Source organism: Rana temporaria, chromosome 4 (assembly GCF_905171775.1).
Source record: "Rana temporaria chromosome 4, aRanTem1.1, whole genome shotgun sequence".
NCBI lineage: Eukaryota > Metazoa > Chordata > Amphibia > Anura > Ranidae > Rana > Rana temporaria.
In genome coordinates, this window is record NC_053492.1 from 409,372,754 (window position 1) to 409,393,740 (window position 20,987).

Sequence of the window (20,987 nt, forward strand, 5' to 3'; positions counted from 1 at the left end):
AGAGATGGGTTGTCCCAAGGGCATTTTCTGAACAAAGTGGGCCAGTATGAAAGATCATAAGTTAGATCCCCACATATTACAGCCCCCCCTCACATATTATAGCCCCCCTAACTCCAGAGAAATGCTAAATCTTTCTGGGTACTTCTTGGGTGCAATTACTATTTCTAAATGTTCCCTATAATGTAGCAAATCTTCACTTTTGAAGTACAGGTCCACTTTAATCCTTAGGCCCAAAAATGTGATTTACCACGTGTGAGAAAATTGTTGTGGCAGAAAAAAGGGTTAAAGGAATATTATCATATCAGGGAGAACTGCAGGGGTGGTCATACACATTCATATGCCTGATCCAATATAGGAGGACAAATCTATCTATAGCTGCAGCTCACCCAAACCCATTTATTCAGCTGAGTATAGCATTAGATTTTGTGCTTGAGCAATAAGAGGGTAACATTCCCTTTTCTAAAGGCAAGGTGGGGGTCCTACTCTACAGCTGTTGGCAGGGGACAGGCTTTTCTACTCAGCTTGTGGCTGCTTTCTAACAGACACAAAATATTCCAACTGCACACCTTCCAGGAAAATGGCCAATAAGTAAAAGGGTGCTGAAACGATCACCAGCTGGGAACCGGAAAGCAAATCATGTACACATATTCGCCAGCACACCAAGGATCATTTAAAAAACGTCCAAACATTTAATGCATAATAACGATCCAAAAAGCAACGTTTCGAGGTCACGCTGGACCTCTTCGTCAGGCAAAAGATGCCTTTTGCCTGACGAAGAGGTCCTGCGTGACCTCGAAACGTTGCTTTTTGGATCGTTATTATGCATTACATTTTTGGACGTTTTTTAAATGATCCTTGGTGTGCTGGCGAATATGTGTACATGCTTTCTAACAGAAACACGCTCTAAGGGGCTCATTTATAACAGAAAGTGGATATGGTAATGCACCCCTGCACTGGCCTAACTATGGTTTTAGCCCTCATAAAATATCTAAACAGTGACAATTGTGTTATATTTTATGTAATTGTTTTCATCATTCTTACTTGTTTCATCTTCAATGGTCATCTGTTTCTTATTTGGAGGTGCGGGGAAAATCTCATCTGATGCTGGGCTCTTGTTGTTCCTCTTGGGCACTATAGCAGTATATCTTCCCCTTTTTGCCGTCCTTTCTTTATCAGCTGATCGGTCAGATTCATTATCTCTCTTTTGCTTCTTTCCTCTGGTCTTCTCACTCTTCTCTATTGTGTTATATTTTATTGTCTCATCTGCAATGGTCAACTGTTTCTTATTTGGAAGTGCAGGGAAAATCTCATCTGATGCTGGGCTCTTGTTGTTCCTCTTGGGCACTATAGCAGTATATCTTCCCTTTTTTTCCGTCCTTTCTTTATCAGCTGATTGGTCAGATTCATTATCTCTCTTCTTCTTCTTTCCTCTGGTCTTGTCACTCTCCTCTCTGGAACTCTTTCTCTCCCCAGAATTCTTCCTCTCATAAGAGTTCCCATGTTTGTTTTTCCTTTTTTTGGGGTGTTGACGTGTCCCCACCCTTAACCCACTACGTAATAAAATGGGCTCATCCAAATCATCCACAGAAGGTTCCCCTTGGAGGATTTTACAAGTATCCTCATGTTTCCTCTGACGTGGATGATATTTTAAATTTAGTTTTTGCCTTTTTCGTTTGGCATTCTCCTCTCTGGAACTCTTTTTCTCGCCAGAATCCCTCCCCTCATCAGAGTTCCCATGTTTGTTTTTCCTTTTTTTGGGGTTTTGACGTGTCCCCACCCTTAACCCACTATGTAATAAAATGGGCTCATCCAAATCATCCACAGAAGGTTCCCCTTGGAGGATTTTACAAGTATCCTCATGTTTCCTCTGACGTGGATGATATTTTAAATTTAGTTTTTGCCTTTTTCGTTTGGCATTCTCCTCTCTGGAACTCTTTTTCTCGCCAGAATCCCTCCCCTCATCAGAGTTCCCATGTTTGTTTTTCCTTTTTTTGGGGTTTTGACGTGTCCCCACCCTTAACCCACTATGTAATAAAATGGGCTCATCCAAATCATCCACAGAAGGTTCCTCTTGGAGGATTTTACAAGTATCCTCATGTTTCCTCTGACGTGGATGATATTTTAAATTTAGTTTTTGCCTTTTTCGTTTGGCATTCTCCTCTCTGGAACTCTTTTTCTCGCCAGAATCCCTCCCCTCATCAGAGCTCCCATGTTTGTTTTTCCTTTTTTTGGGGTTTTGACGTGTCCCCACCCTTAACCCACTATGTAATAAAATGGGCTCATCCAAATCATCCACAGAAGGTTCCTCTTGGAGGATTTTACAAGTATCCTCATGTTTCCTCTGATGTGGATGATATTTTAAATTTCGTTTTTGCCTTTTTCGTTTGGCATTCTCCTCTCTGGAACTCTTTTTCTCGCCAGAATCCCTCCCCTCATCAGAGTTCCCATGTTTGTTTTTCCTTTTTTTGGGGTTTTGACGTGTCCCCACCCTTAACCCACTATGTAATAAAATGGGCTCATCCAAATCATCCACAGAAGGTTCCTCTCGGAGGATTTTACAAGTATCCTCATGTTTCCTCTGACGTGGATGATATTTTAAATTTAGTTTTTGCCTTTTTCGTTTGGCATTCTCCTCTCTGGAACTCTTTTTCTCGCCAGAATCCCTCCCCTCATCAGAGTTCCCATGTTTGTTTTTCCTTTTTTTGGGGTTTTGACGTGTCCCCACCCTTAACCCACTACGTAATAAAATGGGCTCATCCAAATCATCCACAGAAGGTTCCCCTTGGAGGATTTTACAAGTATCCTCATGTTTCCTCTGATGTGGATGATATTTTAAATTTAGTTTTTGCCTTTTTCCTTTGGCATTCTCCTCTCTGGAACTCTTTCTCTCTCCAGAATCCCTCCCCTCATCAGAGTTCCTATTCTTAGTTTCCCCATTTTTGGGGTGTTGAGGTGTCTCCACCTTTAACCCACTATGTAATAAAGTGGGCTTATCCAAATCATCCATAGAATATTGCTCTTGGATGAATTTCCAAGTAATCTCATCCCTGATCTTATATGGATGAAATCTGTAAGTGTGTCTTCTCTTTTGCCACTTCATAATAATATATTGTAATGAAATGCACAGAGCACTAGAAAAGCGATGCGTTTACCACCTCTAGCAAAATCAAACTGACTCAATCCCGCTGCGGATTGCTTATATTGACTGAGCTGTGAGTGTGTGAGTGAGAAACGTGTATAGTGCATAGCTGTGCTATGACATCATCGTTGCTAGGATACCATCAGATAAAACAGATGTTGTTTACAAGAATACCAACTGCCAGTGCCTCCCCTCAGCCAATCAGATTCAAACTGACGATTTCCACAGTGATTTTCACATTTTCAAAATAAGAGAGCTTAGTAATCACTTTGCATGTATGAAATCCAATACATAGATAAATCTGTGAAGCTCCTAACACAGATGAGGCTTTTATATAAGCCTGATTTTGGTGTAATTTCCAATGACATAGACCATTGTCATTAGGGCTGCTCAAAACACATTGAGATGAATCAGTAAATAGGGTTTTTTAACCACTTGCTGCACCTTGGCTTTTTCTGACATTTGTTGTTTACAAGTTTAAATCAGTATTTTTTTCAAGAAAATTACTTAGATCGCCCAAATATATTTTAACAGAGACCCTAGAGATTAACCACTTAAGGACCGCCGCACGGCTATATACCTCTTTAGTTTGAAGAGGGATATCTCGGTAACGGCAGCAGCAGCTGCCACAACCAAGATATCCATCTCTTCGGGCAGCGGTCCTGTAAACGATAATGGTGGTCTCTGCAGCGGATTCGCCGTGAGATCACCGTTATCTGCGGCGGGAGAGGGGCCCACCGCTCTCCCGCAGCTGCAGAGCTGCTTTACATTGACTGAGCTAAGACATCATCGTTGCTAGGATACCATCAGAACAGCCAGAGTTCCGCTTCCAACTGCCAGTGCCTTCCCTCAGCCAATCAGATTCAAACTGACAATTTCCACAGTGATTTTCAAATTTTTAAAATAAGAGAGCTTAGTATTCACTCTGAAATCCAATACATAGATAAATCTGTGGAGCTCCTAACACAGATGAGGCTTTTATATAAGCCTGATTTTGGGGTAATTTCCAATGACATAGACCGTTGTCATTAGGGCTGCTCAAAACACATTGAGATGAATCAATCAGTAAATATTTTTTTTTTTTTTATCCACTTGCTGACCTTGGCTTTTTCTGACATTTGTTGTTTACAAGTTTAAATCAGTATTTTTTTCAAGAAAATTACTTAGATCTCCCAAACACTATTAGCCAGATTCACAAATAGTTACGCTGGCGTATCAGTAGATACGCCAACGTAACTCGGAATCTAAGCCGTCGTAAGTTTAAGTGTATGCTCAAACTGAGATACACTTAAACCTAGCTAAGATACGACGGCCTGCGCCGTCGTAACTTAGGGTGCAATTTTTCCGCTGGCCACTGGGTGGCGCTTCCGTTGAGTTCAACGTAGAATATGTAAATGACTAAATACACTGATTCACGAACGTACGTGCGCCCGTCGCAGTAAAGATACGCCGTTTACGTAAGGTTTTCCGGCGTAAAGTTATTCCAACAAATAGCTGGCCTAGCCAATGTTAAGTATGGCCGTCGTTCCCGCGTCGAAATGTGAAAATTTTACATCGTTTGCGTAAGTCGTCCGTGAATGGGGCTGGACGTAATTTACGTTCACGTCGAAACCAATACGTCCTTGCGGCGTACTTTGGAGCAATGCACACTGGGATATGTACACGGACGGCGCATTTAATTTCCATAAAACACGCCCCCATCCTCATTTGAATTAAGCGCTTACGCCGGGCGCCCCATTTACGCTACGCCGCCATAAGTTAGGAGGCAAGTGCTTTGTGAATACAGTACTTGCCTCTCTGACTTAAGGCGGCGTATCGTAAATACGATACGCTACGCCGCCTTAAAGATGCTGCGCTCTACCTGAATCTGGCTATATATATATATATATATATATATATATTTATTTATTTTTTTAAAAGAGACCCTAGGGCAGTGATGGCGAACCTTTTTGGGCCCGAGTGCCCAAACCGCGACGCAAAACCAACTTATTTCTTTCAAAGTGCCAACACAGAATTAAACCTGCCAGCGTCTCTGTACAGAGGATGGGACTGATCATCCCTCTTATTTAACCCCAAAGGACCAAAAATGTAAGTTTCAGCCAAATTTGTTCAGAATGCAAGGTTCAGGAATGCGTTGTGCTCAGAATACACTGTGTGACATACACTGACCTACCCGACACATACACAGCACAGTGATTTAAGGTAGATATGTCAAAAAACATTTCACCCCTACCCCCAATTATTTTTTCCCTTATAGACGCTGGCCGTGCTAGTTTTGGGCCAGCAGCATGCGGTCAGGGTGTGCACCCCAAGCCGGGTTCTGTAAATTATGCTTTCAGTTGCTATCTGTTACTATACATTACTACCCAGTACCATTTGGTTACTACACACTACATTAGGTTACTGCACAAGGAAGGGTTATTGCACAAGGAAGGGTTACTGCACAATGAAGGGTTACTGCACAAGGAAGGGTTACTGCACAAGGAAGGGTTACTGCACAATGATTGATAAAAGGTGGGAGTTGCGCTAAAAATTATATATAAGTGACCATATAAAATAAAAATAAAAGGAGCTGTACTAGAGACAGCTCGTAAAGGTGACCAAAAGATCAACAAGTTAAGAGTCCCAATAAGTGTGCACATACAAAATTGGTGAAAAAATTGGGTAAAAAAATTATTGTTTCTAATAATAGTCCAAAAAATAAGAGATGAATCCAATTCTGTGGTTAGTGTTGGAACAATATCCGAGTGAAAACGTTCAGGCTAACCCTTACCAGAAGTATAGATCCCCAAGGATCAAAAAGAGCCATCCATGGTGTAGCCAAGAGAAGATCCAACATGGAACGGTGCAGGAGCTCTTACTTCAGTGGACTCAGCCCAGTAGAAAAAGAGAACAAAAGAAAAAAATAGTGCAAAAACGTATGGTGAACAAACACTCAGACTAACTCCCGGTGGCTAATATTGACAGACACTGTGAAGTAAAGCTGGAGTACCACCACCATAAAGACACACTGACCCTTACCAGAACTAGGCGACCCTCAAGGGATCAATATTGCATGTCAGTGTGTTACGGTCAACAACAGGGAGGCGTTTGTCAAGCAAGTCCTTTCAATCCAGAGATCAGATAGCCAGGAACCATGAAAGATATACAGACTCATATAGTGAAGTACCGCCAAGATTTAATATAATTGAAGAAAGTAGAACACTTACAGTTAAAATGTTTAAAAACAGCAAGGACAAGTTTAGCCGGCCGGCGAACAAACAAACGAGGCACGTCCTTAATACGCGGTGACGTCAGCACGCCAACCTCCCAACGTTTCGTCTAAATATGCCCCCAGTCTGGCCAATTTGTTTATGGCCAAATGGGAGGAGGACGTCGTCGATGTGTCTTCTAGGCCCCAGATAATGCTCTGGGCCAGATACATTGACGACGTCCTCCTCCTATGGAGAGGGTCTGAGGCTGAGTTGTCTTGCTTCATGTCCTTTCTGAATAGGAATGACAGAGGTATAGTACTTAAACATGAAGCCAGCCAGTCAAGTATTAATTTTTTAGACCTGATTATTTCAATAGATAAAGACCAATTTGTTACCTCGACCTACTTTAAAAGCTCTGATCGAAACTCATTCATCCCGAGTGACAGCTGTCATCATAAGACATGGCTAGGAGCAGTACCTAAGGGGCAGTTCCTTAGATTGAAGCGTAACTGCACCAATCACGATACCTTTCGTGAACAAGCTGGAGTTTTAACTCAACGCTTTATAGAAAAGGGCTATTCCCCAGAATCTCTTCATGAAACTCTGGAAACGGTCATTAACATCGACCGAGAGGAGTTACTTAGGGTCAAACCTAAAAAGGACACATCTGGAGACTTCAAGACCCCTTTTGTGACTGACTACTCCTGTCAGCATGCTAGTGTGAGGCAGATAGTAGCTAAACACTGGCATGTTTTGAAAAGTGACACATTTTTGAGTAAAATCTTACCAGACAAACCACAGGTGGTCTTTCGGAGGATACAACCACTTAGAAATAAACTGGCACCAAACGTCCTTGATCCACCAGAGATCCAATCTATGTTTTTGTCTGGTTTGGTGGGCTTTTTCAAATGTGGCCGTTGTAATACCTGTGCAGTGAATAAAGGTATCCCCAAGAGGACCACAAGTTTTTGCTCCAGCCGTACGTCCATCAGTTACCCTATTGATACTTTTATCACATGCTCAACGATGGGGGTTATATATCTTCTCCAATGCCCTTGTGGGCTACAGTATGTGGGGAGGACCAAGCGGGCCCTACATATACGTCTAAATGAGCATTTGACGAACATTTTGAGTGGCTTTCCGAACCATTCGGTCTCAAAACATTACCTGTTGGCACATAATAAAAATCCTGCAGGTACAACATTTATAGGGATTGATAAGTTCCGGGCTCACTGGAGAGGTAACGATCTGGTCAGGAGCATTTCAAGGTCTGAAATGATGTGGATCCATACGCTGAGAAGCTTTGAACCCCATGGACTCAACATTGAAGTTGACGTCAATTGTTTTATAGAAAACTCTTGAAATTACTCTTCCCCTTTAAATCCTCTGTTTAATATTATTATTATTATTTTTTATTTTTTACCTTTTATCGCAGATACTTATTGCTCTTTATAATAAGAATTTGTCACTAAGTTCATTTATTTTTTGGGCACTAAGTTTTTGTTATATATGATCCTACACCCTGAATCTCTATTGAGAATGGTGTCACTTAATTCAGTGGAAATCTATTGCACTTTTTTTATTAATCCACACTTGGTTATTTTTGTAATATTGTGGTCATAATGTAGCAAATTGGGCTACTTTTTAGAGTATGGTCTACTGCCCAGATTGACTTATGCTAGTTTGACCATATGTATTCACACTGCGTGTTGTTCACTGTTAGATTGATTTATGACAGTCTGACTACATAAATTTGTACTGTGTCTCATTCACTGCTATGTTGATTCTTAAGCACGATCACCTTTTACATTATGTTTATCATATTATGTTTATTATATTATTTAAATTGCCTGGTTACTCATTATAATTATGCATAGTGCTGACGTTGTTATTTGATGTCTGCAAGCCTGCTGTAGTCTGTCGATTTTTTGACCTTTTAAATTGGGTTGTTAAGCCCGCTGTATGGATGCCCTGATGGTGTTCTTATATAAGTTCATATCCCATACTGTTGGTCAAGTCATATATGACCAGGCCTTTTATTCTTCCTGTTTTATAATTGTATACATTTTTAGATGTTTTTATCCTCCGTGGTGTTCGCGCTTATAGCGCATTCACTATTAGTCTATGTCCCGGGGCAGCATTCGCCTTATTATCTGAGCATTGGTTTGGCCCTTATGGGTTCCCTCACTTAAGATGGCGGGCTTGCACTCGTCTAGAACATGGATTCGACACGCCCCTTTGCACGTATGTATTTAACGCGGTGACGCGGCACGCATCCTCATTCCCGTGATCAAGTCTATCCGAAGACGAAACGTTGGGAGGTTGGCGTGCTGACGTCACCGCGTATTGAGGACGTGCCTCGTTTGTTTGTTCGCCGGCCGGCTAAACTTGTCCTTGCTGTTTTTAAACATTTTAACTGTAAGTGTTCTACTTTCTTCAATTATATTAAATCTTGGCGGTACTTCACTATGTGAGTCTGTATATCTTTCATGGTTCCTGGCTATCTGATCTCTGGATTGAAAGGACTTGCTTGACAAACGCCTCCCTGTTGTTGACCGTAACACACTGACATGCAATATTGATCCCTTGAGGGTTGCCTAGTTCTGGTAAGGGTCAGTGTGTCTTTATGGTGGTGGTACTCCAGCTTTACTTCACAGTGTCTGTCAATATTAGCCACGGGAGTTAGTCTGAGTGTTTGTTCACCATACGTTTTTGCACTATTTTTTTCTTTTGTTCTCTTTTTCTACTGGGCTGAGTCCACTGAAGTAAGAGCTCCTGCACCGTTCCATGTTGGATCTTCTCTTGGCTACACCATGGATGGCTCTTTTTGATCCTTGGGGATCTATACTTCTGGTAAGGGTTAGCCTGAACGTTTTCACTCGGATATTGTTCCAACACTAACTACAGAATTGGATTCATCTCTTATTTTTTGGACTATTATTAGAAACAATAATTTTTTTACCCAATTTTTTCACCAATTTTGTATGTGCACACTTATTGGGACTCTTAACTTGTTGATCTTTTGGTCACCTTTACGAGCTGTCTCTAGTACAGCTCCTTTTATTTTTATTTTATATGGTCACTTATATATAATTTTTAGCGCAACTCCCACCTTTTATCATCCGTTTTTTATGTTGTATAACATTTTGAGTTTGCTGCTGTTTTAGAGGTTTTTTTTGGTATGCGCATTTTTCACTTCTTACACACACTGCACAATGATTACCTGCAATTCAGTCCCCTTCGTGCTGCTGACTGGACGGGGGGGGGGGGGGGGCATCACAGAAAGCCTGATCTGCCTCACTCCTTGTCAGAGTCACAGCAGCTCCGGTCCTGACAGAGGAGAAGCAGGCTCTCCAGATCATGGTAAGTGCAGGGAACAGAGCACACTCCCGCCCGCCTCAATACAGCACAGCCATGCTTTCATCTCTGCCTGCATCTTCTTGTCAAATGTGGCGGGCTGCAGAAGGAGGGCGGGTTACAGCAATACTGATTGGCTGAGAGGCAGTGGTGGGCAGAGTAAATATTAGAAGCGTAGATCGGATCAGTTCGCCGATATACGTCGGCAGAATGGCACGGCTGAGCACATCAACGTATATGTACGTTGCCCTTTAAGTCCAGCCTTGGGGTCACGGGCGCGCACCCGCGGCGCGCTCCCGTGACCCGGTCCGAAGCTCCGTGACCTTGACCGCGGGACCCGCGGACATACCTCCCAACTTTTTGAGATGGGAATGAGGGACACCTATGAGCAAAAGTATGCAGGCATAAGACACACCCCTTGCCACGCCCCCTTAAAAGAGAATTCTACAAAAAAAACAAGATTGGTAACCCCACAAGTGCTTTTTTTACCACTACTATTCCTTTATATTGGCTTTTGGAATTTACAAATGCAGCCATTTAGAAACACTTTTTGATAGATAAAAAATGCATTTTATATACAACTATATAGATCAGACTAAAATGAGGGACAAATAAGGAGGAATGAGGGACAGAGAGACATTGCTCCAAATCAGGGACAGTCCCTCGAAATCAGGGACAGTTGGGAGCTATGCCCGCGGACCCGATCGCCGCTGGAGTCCCGCAATCGGTCCCCGGAGCTGAAGAATGGGGAGAGCTGTGTGTAAACACAGTTTCCCCCTTCTTCACTGTGGCGGCGTCATCGATCGTGTGATCCCTTTTATAGGGGGACACAATCGATGACGTCACACCTACAGCCACACCCCCCTACAGTTGTAAACACATATTAGGTCACACATAACCCCTTCAGCGCCCCCTGTGGTTAACTCCCAAACTGCAACTGTCTTTTTCACAGTAAACAATGCATTTTAAATGCATTTTTTGCTGTGAAAATGACAGTGGTTCCAAAAATGTGTCAAAATTGGCCGAAGTGTCCGCCATAATGTCGCAGTCACGAAAAAAAATCGCTGATCGCCGCCATTAGTAGTAAATAAATAAATAATGAATAAAAATGCAATAAAACTATCCCCTATTTTGTAAACGCTATAAATTTTGCGCAAACCAACCGATAAACGCTTATTGCGTTTTTTTTTTTTCAAAAATAGGTAGAAGAATACGTATCGGCCTAAACTGAGGAAAAAAATAGTTTTTTTATATATTTTTGGGGGATATTTATTATAGCAAAAAGTAAAAAATATTGCATTTTTTTCAAAATTGTCGTTCTATTTTTGTTTATAGCGCAAAAAATAAAAACCGCAGAGGTAATCAAATACCACCAAAAGAAAGCTCTATTTGTGGGAAAAAAGGACGCCAATTTTGTTTGGGAGCCACATCGCACGACCGCGCAATTGTCTGTTAAAGCGACGCAGTGCCGAACCGCAAAACCTGGCCAGGTCCTTTAGCTGCATTTTGGTCCGGGTCTTAAGTGGTTAAGGACCGCCGATCGGCTACATAGATCCTTAGTTTGAAGAGGGATTTCTCGGTAACGGCAGCAGCAGCTGCCACAACCGAGATATCCATCTCTTCAGGCGGCGGTCCTGTAAACGATAATGGTGGTCTCTGTGGCGGATTTGCCGTGAGATCACCGTTTTCTGCGGCGGGAGAGAATTGAGCGATAAAGGATACAGTGGTGTGACCTCCACCTACAGCCTACTGACAATATAAATAACCACCAACATGCAATACATTAAACCTGCTGTTCATATATCTTTGAATACTTACTTTTTTCCGTAACTACCTTGACCAAGAATCTTATGAAAGATAAAGCTGTCACGGTTAAAGTCGGCAGGTGGACTGCATCCCACGTTGGTTCCGGGCACATCCCTGACTGCCTTGTTGCCTCCCTCACTGACTACCTGGTTGACTGGCTCGCTGACAACCTGGTTGATTGGCTCACTGACAACCCCGTGGACTGTCTCACTGACTGCCTCATTAATTGGCTCGCTAATAACCTGGTTGACAGCTTCACTGACAACCTGGTTGATTAGCTCACTGACAACCTTGTGGACTGTCTCATTGACTGCCTCATTGATTGGCTCACTGACTGCCTTGTTGAATGTCTTGCTGATTGTCTCGTTGACTACAAGATTAAAATAAATTATGACATGTTATTACCTTACAGCAAAAGAACACCTAATTCACAAAACACTAAATGACAATGGTGGAAAACACATGGAAAAGAGATATGCCTGCTTACTACGACTCCCAGGTGCTAAGTAGTTTGGCCAAATAAAGTGAAATTGCTTCATGTTACTAAATAGATTGCAGCATGTTTTCATTTGTGAAAGATTTATAATGATGTCAGTATCTACAGTAGTTGACTTTTTAACCCTATGACCTGCAAGGATATGACCTGTACATCATGGCAGTCGAAGGGTCAAACAAGTTCAAGACTCCAATAGAAGCAGTAAACTGGTTTTAAAATAATTCTGCCCGATTTGCTGCATATTGTAGAAGAAATTGGGGTGGTTATAAAGAGGCCCAATCACTTATTTACCATTCAGAATTAGTAGATATAAAACCACCCATCCACTACACCAGGCATGTCCAAAGTCCGGCCCACGGGCCAAATGCAGCCCCCCTGTTGATTTAATATGGCACCCCTGGGGATTTGGATATATATATTGTTTGTGGCCCCCAGGGCCACAAAAGATATGTACCGTATTTATCGGCGCTGCCTTGGAGGGAACAGGGAGGGGGCAGAAAGAGTCCCGCCTATCAAAGTCCCGCCTCCTATGATAGACAGAACAGTCGTCCAATGGCATCCCAGGAGACTGGACTTCCAATACAGACGCTGCTGAGTAAACAGGAGATTCTCTTAATGTAATCTGACTCTGCCCTGATTTTCAGGGCAAAAAAGTGCGCGATATACGCCGATAAATACGGTAATTACTAAACCGCATGTTTTTTTCTCTCGATCCACTGTACCTTAGTAATCCTTTTTGTTACTGGCCTCTTCCTGTATATGGATTCATCAGGTAGTGTGCGGGTATTCCGTCACTTCCTCGATGCCGCAATGTCTCCTGGGAGCTTTTGTCATTGTTCCCAGGAGACATTGCGGAGGTCTGCCAGTTCTTTCTAAATCCCGCGATAACTTTTTTCCTGCTGTGAAAAAAGTGCAGGAACTCCTCCGTTCCCACGCGTTCCTGCAGGACTTGAGCCCTGACCCCCACACCATCACACCTCCTCCTCCATGCTTCACGGTGGGAACCAGGCATGTAGAGTGCACCCGTTCACCTTTTCTGCGTCGCACAAAGACACGGGGGTTGGAACCAAATATCTCAAGTTTGGACTCATCAGACCAAAGCACAGATTTCCACTGGTCTAATGTCCATTCCTTGTGTTCTTTAGCCCAAACAAGTCTCTTCTGCTTGTTGCCTTTCTTTAGCAGTGGTTTCCTAGCAGATATTCTACCATGAAGGCCTGATTCACACAGTCTCCTCTTACCAGTTCTAGAGATGTGTCTGCTGCAAAAGGTGGCTACTTTGAAAAACCTAGAATATGAAATATATTTTCAGTTGTTTCACACTTTTTTGTTATGTATAATTCCACATGTGTTAATTCATAGTTTTGATGCCTTCAGTGTGAATCTACAATTTTCATAGTCATGAAAATAAAGAAAACTCTTTGAATGAGAAGGTGTGTCCAAACTTTTGGTCTGTACTGTATATATATTTTTTTTTCATGTAAATAGTCGGCAACCAGGTGAGGATGAATACAATTTCTCTTTATTTTGTCCAAGGAGTACATATATTTCAAACAGAGCCAACACTAACGCATTTCAGCCTATCAAGGCCAGAGTAAAGCCTTAAAAGGCTAAAGCGCGTTAGTTTTGGCTCTGTTTGGAACATGTGAATCCTTGGAAGAAATAAAGAGAAACTTTATTAGTCCTCATCTGGTTGCCAACTTTATCTACATGGAAGGACTCCTGTGTTGTTGAGTGGAGACCACGAGTTAGGCACTGTGAGTGGAAACAGGGAGCTTATGCTGGCCCTGATTGCATAATTGGGTAGCAGTTTCATTATCTTGCATGTGTGTTTTATATATATATATATATATATATATATATATATATATATATATATATATATATATATTTTTTTAGTCTGCTGTAGTCCATCCACGAAGCTCTGGCTTCCCTGTGTCAGTAAGCAGCAGCTACAGAGTAAGAGGAGGAAGCATGGACAATGGCTGGCCTATGGAATCCTATGGGTCATGTCATGGCTGCTGGAATTCCCAGCCGTTGTCCAGCCCTCCCTATATATAAATGGACTGTTAAAGTGATAATAACGTCTTGTTTTTTTTTGTTTAAAAAACACAAACATGTTATACTTACCTGCTCTGTGCAGTGGTTTTGCACAGAGCAACCGAGATTCTTCTCTTCTCGGGTCCCTCACTGTCGCTACTGGCCCCTCCTTCCTGCCCGAGCTGAGCCACTCCTCTGTGTGTCCATTTAGATATGGAGCCGTGGATCGGCTCACTCTATTTTCTCATTGGCTCACTGACTTTGATTGACAGCAGCGGGAGCCAATGGTGCCCACTGCTGTGTGTCAACCAGTCAGGTGGGAGAGTCCCTGACAGCCAAGGCTGTCGAGCACCATCGCTTGATTGAGATGGGGCTCAGGTAAGTATTAGGAAGGCTGCGGGGAGCTGCTGCATACAGGTTTTTTATCTTAATGCATAGAATGCATTAAGATAAAAAAAACCTACCTTTAGAACCAATTTAACAACTCGTTATACCAAGACCATGATCTTGGTATCATTTTTTACAGCCGGAAATTGTCTGTCTGGTAAAAGTGATCTGGGCAGCTCTACAGCCGCCCAGTCAATTTTACAGTAGCTAGAAGGGTTTCCCCCTCCCACTGTGGTTCCCATGGTTCTTGTTGCTCCGGGGAGCCCAAGGCCACAGTAAATGGCTGTGGTGGCTTTACATATCTGTCACCCAATATCCTCTGTGACAAATAAAGTCAGAGGCGATGAGGATTTTGTCACTTCCAGTTTCAGAACTGCCATTCCCTGCCTGTTTCAGACAGTGAGGCAGCTAATCAAGCACTGTAGGTCCCACTAGCATATCTAACAGGAACTGCACCACACATGTGAGGTATTGCTGTGAATGTCAGAGTGAGAGCCATAATTCTAGGGCCATCATTCATGATTAACTCTTCGCTGATAACCTGTAAAGGCTTTTAAAGTGTTGCTCATGAAAAAGTTTGTTGCCATTTTTTGGGTGCACACATTTTTCAGTAGTGACATGTTTGGTATTTGTTTACTTGATGCAACATCATCTGTTATATTTTACCAACAAATTGAGTATCATTCATTATTGTGATTTTTTTTTTCTTAAACTTTGTGTTTGACAAATAGATGCGCAAACATCATGTAACATAAAAAAATTGAGACTACCGCCATTTTATTCTCTTTCAGAAAACATATGTCTGGGGTTTTTCTAGCAAAAATGTTTAATGTTGATGTGTGTAAAAAATAAAAAAAGCCGTAGACAGCAAGTGGTTAAGCAAGAAAAAGGCACTGAGACTCAAGTGGTTAACGCTTAGTACTATTTTGATTGGCAACACAAAATGGGATTTGAAGTTTCATAACAGATGGAGAGCCTCGGGTCCACTTCCTCCATTTTCATGTTCTATCCTCATACTGTGTGGATGTTTTCAGCCAGTGGCGTACAAAGGATGGCATTGGTGCCCTGTAATTGCCTAGTTTTCCTAGAACTGGAGAAACACACTATTGAGTTTTTAGTTTATAATGAGTGTTTATTTTGTTTTATTTCCTTCTAGGTACACGTGAATCCTTGTTTTTATCAAGCCTCTCACAACGACACCTTTATACCTTTGAAAAGAGATGAATGGTTTTGGCTGCACTCTGGTGACTGCATCTCCCTCTTACCAGACAAATACTCTTTTCGGGTCATTGCAAAACATCCTTTACAGGAGGCAACACTGAGGTAAAGAAATTGCTTTGTGTTCTATTAATACTGACATTTGTTTAAAGCAGGGGTTCACAACCTGGGGTTCGAATGATGATTTGCCAGGGGTCACCGAATCCTGGGCTGTTCCCGAAGCCTGCACCGCTCTCCCAGGTCTGTCCCTAGAGCATGCGGCTGCCCACTCAGCCTCTTCCCAGCCACCCATTCAGTTCACGGCATGACTGGGGGGCAAAGACTAGAGGTTAGCTGACTGGTAAGGAATGTGAAGTGGGAGGGGCTAAAGGACCCTATCTTCTGATTTCGGCATAGGTGTCACTTCTGTGAGACACCACAAAGTCGGAGATACAGTGAAGCCGGAGACACAGTAAGTAACGCTAACTATGATTATAGTTGCTATTAAAAGTCCCCACTACAGATCAGCAGATGACCTTGATCAAGAGCATCAAAGTTGGCTGACCAGAACTCCCCCCAGCATTGCCACTCATCCCAACACCCTGCCAGCATTGCCACTCATACCATTCCCCCCACTCCCCACCAAGGAGTAAGAGGAGGAATAAAAATAGAGAATACATGGAAGGGAGAGGAAAAGAGGGGGTTCATGGCCGGTGATACTGTTACGTGAGAGGAGCATACTTCCTCCCAATCCTCCAGTTATAGAGTTATTTATAAAAATTAAAAATTAAAAGCCAGCAGCTACACATACTGCAGCTACTGGCTTTCAATAAATGGAGACTTACCTGTTCTGGTGTCCCTCAATGTACGCAAAAGGTTCTGCCTTCGCCATTGTGGATAAGGGAACCCGGCAGTGAAGCCTTTTGGCTTCACACCGGGAACCCTACTGCGCATGCGCAAGACCCCGCTCCTCTCTTCTATTAGCCCGGCGGCCAGGGGAGGAGGAGGAGGGAGTCCCCCGGTGATGTTACGGCCACAGCCGGACTCCAGGAAGTGGGAAAGGATACCTGTCTTTGACAGGTATCCTCTCCCCCCTCCCCCCGAAAGGTGCCAATTGTGGCACCTTTCGGGGGGTGGGGGGAGGAATCCGATGAGCGGAAGTTCCACTTTAGGGTGGAACTCTACTTTGGGAATCTCTTGGGATCCACCAGATCACTGGAACTAGTGTCCCTATTGGAAGATTTCCCCACTATTACTTTTCTGGGGATAACCCAAAATTTGGGATTTTCTTTTGCTTTCGCTTTCAATGATCATGCTAAACATTAGAGCTGCACAATTCTGGATAAAATGAGAATCACAATTTTTTTCCTTTCAATATAGTTCATGATTTCCTCACGATTCTGAAGAACTTTTTTATTTTAAAGATTTACAACCCCTGAACATTAGGTTATCAAACAAGATGGCAATAAAATAAGACATACTTCACTGTGCTTCAACCCAATTTCAAGAAATGTAATGAAAAATACTGTAATGGGTAAAGAAATAAAAAGTCATATTAGTGTCTTCTTTTTTAGTACTCGTCGATACCAATTACCGATACCTACCGCAAATTATTTGTTTACACTTCAGCTGTCCGCAATGGTACAAAGCTTTGAAAAGTTATTTTACAAATTAAATACATTTATTTTCTGAGATTTTTTGAATATGAAATGTGTAAATATATGTTAACCACTTGCTTACTGGGCACATATACCCTCTTCCTGCCCAGGTGAAATTTCAGCTTTCAGCACTGTCACGCTTTGAATGACAATTGCGCGGTCGTGCGACGTGGCTCCCAAACAACATTTACGTCTTTTTTTCCCCACAAATAGAGCTTTCTTTTGGTGGTATTTGATCACCTCTGGGGTTTTTATTTTTTGCGCTATAAACAAAAGAAGAGCAACAATTTTGAAAAAATACTATATATTTTACTTTTTGCTATAGTAAATAGGTGCCCAGTATTGAAGTGGTTAAATACCATTTTCTGATTCCAAATTGCATGCCCATCTAAAAAATGTAGTTAAATTGGATGAAAAGAAGATAATGTCATGTATTTCTAGTTTAATATTGATTTTACCCACATACTATCAACACTTGTGTAAAATCAGTAGTCTTCTGATGGCTTTGTTTAATAAGTTCTAATACAGTGACAGAACATTGAACCAACTTTAAATTAAAGGGTCACTAAAGGAATTTTTTTTTTTAGCTAAATAGCTTCCTTTACCTTACTGCAGTCCTGGTTTCATGTGCTCATGGTTCGTTTTTGCTTTCATGTTGCTGTAATTCCTCTCTGTTCTGGACACTTCCTGGTTGCCTGTTTCCTGATAACCACAGTACTGGGAGATTTCTCACAGTGGTCACTAATCAAAGAGGTGTGATTACTGTGTGTAAAACAAAACTGGATTGGTGCTGAGGAGTTTTAGACAAAGTATCACTGCTCTCTATTGGCTGACTGCCCTCTAGTGGCTCTCTGTACATCAGAGAACCAGGAAACAACAGCAAAAACGAAACTACACTGCAGGCACATTATATGATTGTTTTTTTATCTATTTTTAATCATTTTTAAAAGGAATCAGTTAACTATTATGTCTCTATGCCCTGTAAACAGTCATTTCAGCTAAAAAAACTTTTTCCTTTAGTGACCCTTTAAGAACTGCTTTCTTTGAGAGTCACATTGTTTCCTTCAACTTCCAATTAAAAATACAGCAGAACAGAAGAAACTGCTGTTCTGAAATGAATTTCCCCTGACGCGTGGAACACGGGTCAATGAACCATCAGAATTGACTTTAGAATTAGTTGCACAGTCCATATAGATACACGCTCAGTCTCCGCTCACTTCTCTTATGGAAAGAGACATAAAACCTAATAACTTACATCAGAATGATTTATGAGTACAGCAGTTGGCATGCAGGCATGATCTGAGTGCCCTAGGGCAGCCAATCTCTTGAGTGCCTAAGAAAAGTCAATGAACCTGCAAGGGTTGGCTGTTCTGACCTAGCAAGTTTGCATATTTGGAATGGTGGAGCTAGAAAACATTGCTGGAGCCATTTATGTCAGGCAGGAACAGTAGGTATTGCTGCACAGTTGGTGCTACATCCTAACGGGCCTCAGCCAGTGGCAATGGAAAAGGCATAAAGACATGAGGTTGTCAGTGCATGTTGCTAAAGTGACAGCAAACACCACAAAGGTGAGCGCCTCCTTATTAACAAACTTAGATACTATTCCCTTTAACATATAAATAGTCACTCCTATGTGGAGGTCACCGCCGTAGCCTGAACATGTGCATAAAGAAAAAATAATCCCATTAGAAACAACAAGACAGGGTGTCTCCAGGGATGAAAGAGGCTACAAAGGCAGTAACGGACAGTATTATATGTTACAAATTATTTATTTATAAACGAATAAATATAGGTATACAATTAATTATAATGAATAGTATCAAAAAAGTGCAAAAAATTAATGGAATTTAATAATAACCAATACTAGCTACAATTACCAACTAGCTATGGCCGGCCAGTGCTGCACCAATGAACCTAGTTCATTGCATGGTGCAAGCAAAAAACACACAAAAAATGAATGTCGTTCTATTGAACGATTGAGATTACGAAATGGAGGTCAGGCGATTATTGGGTGACCACAATACTTATAGTAAGGTGGAGAGGGACCCCTTCCCTGAGGTAATCGGGGAACTTAATAGCAGATTGGACGATGCAGTGGAGGCAGGGCTCTTATCAAAGAAGGAATTTCAATACCTTTCGGTAAATGATTATAATATCCCAATTTTTTACTGCATCCCCAAGGTGCATAAGTCTCTCCAAAAACCGCCAGGAAGACCTATAGTTTCGGCTATCCGTGGACCCTTGGACAGAGAAAAAAGGACTAAAAGAAATGGTTTATACTTTGAAATCATACGTTCAGGATACCAGACATGTTCTGTCCAAAATAGCCGAAATCAGGGTGAACGAGATCTGGCTGGTGGGAATAGACGTGGAGTCAGTATATACGTCTATTCCCCACCGGTGAAGACCTTCTTGGAAAAACATTTCCCACTTCAGGGTCGTCAAAACAAATTTTTACTGGAACTACTCCAGTTTGCATTGTCACACAATTTTTTCCAATTTGCCTCCTGCTTCTACCACCAAATAAAGGGCACTTCAATGGGCGCAGCTTGGGCGCCAGCCTATGCTTGCCTACACTTGGGCTTGTGGGAGGAGGAGGATGTTTTTGAAACGCCGTTATACCTCAGCCATGTACATACCTGGCTGAGGTATATCGATGACGTTTTGATGATCTGGAAGGGTGACATAGACAGCCTTCCCAAATTCATTAATTTACTTAACGTAAACGACAGAAACATAAAATTGACCTACACGTATGATAGGTCCCAAATATCCTTCTTAGACCTAAAAATTGGAATCAAAGACAGTAAACTCACTACAAGTACTTTTTGGAAAGAGACAGCAGCAAACACTTTGCTACAAGCAGACAGCCATCACCCACAAAGGCAAAAAAACGGTATCCCATTAGGGGAATTTATGAGGATCAAAAGAAATTGCTTGGATCCAGCCACGTTTGATAAGGAGGGCAAGGAACTCTATGGGAGGTTTCGAGAGAGAGGCTATTCCCATAGGCAAATCAAACTAGCAAAACGAAAAGTGGCAAAACAAAGCTGTGATAGTTTGCTCCTCATAAATTCAGATAAAAAAACATGAAAAATTAACCTGGCCCCATAAATCTGATAACCACCTATGGTTCCCAATGGAACAGGTTAAGAACAATATTAGAAAAGCATTGGGGCATACTTACTAGTAACCAAGGCCTGGCAGGCATAGTTGGTGAAAGTCCAAAAATGGTAGCTCGTAGAGCAAAAAACCTAGGAGACATGCTCATCCAATCTGAATACATAAGGCAGGGGAGCACATCCTGGTTATCGGAATATCCACGCAGTCTTGGCATGTTTCCATTCTCAAGATGCCAAATTTGCCCCTATGTAGACCGAACTAGGGTCTTTAGAGACGCAAAAGGTGAAAAATAATAAGAGATTCGAGATCTCATTAATTGCTCGACAGAAAAGGTCATCTATTGTCCTTGTCCAAAAATATATATAGGCAAAACAAAGAGACAACTCAAGATCAGGACTGGAGAGCACCTAAGAGAGATAAGAAAGGAGAAGGAAAGAGACCTGGAAAAAGGACATGGAAGTCCAGTAGCGAAACACTTTGCACTGTGTCATGAAGGAAAACCAGATGGGTAAAAGTTAAAGGCATCTATTCTCTAAAGTTGCCAACTAGAAGGGGAGATTTTGATAGGATTTTGCTCCAAAAAGAGAAAT

General features: G+C 42.0%; 1 protein-coding gene across 1 annotated transcript in view; it reads left to right on the top strand.

Moving 5' to 3' along the window:
* The window catches only part of APLF (aprataxin and PNKP like factor), a gene marked incomplete at its 3' end in the record, with an annotated part of 257,052 nt that overhangs the window by 91,502 nt on the left and 144,563 nt on the right, over nucleotides 1-20,987 (top strand). Inside the window, 1 exon segment of the mRNA XM_040351267.1 lies at nucleotides 15,576-15,742. Coding sequence (XP_040207201.1) covers nucleotides 15,576-15,742 — 167 coding nt within the window.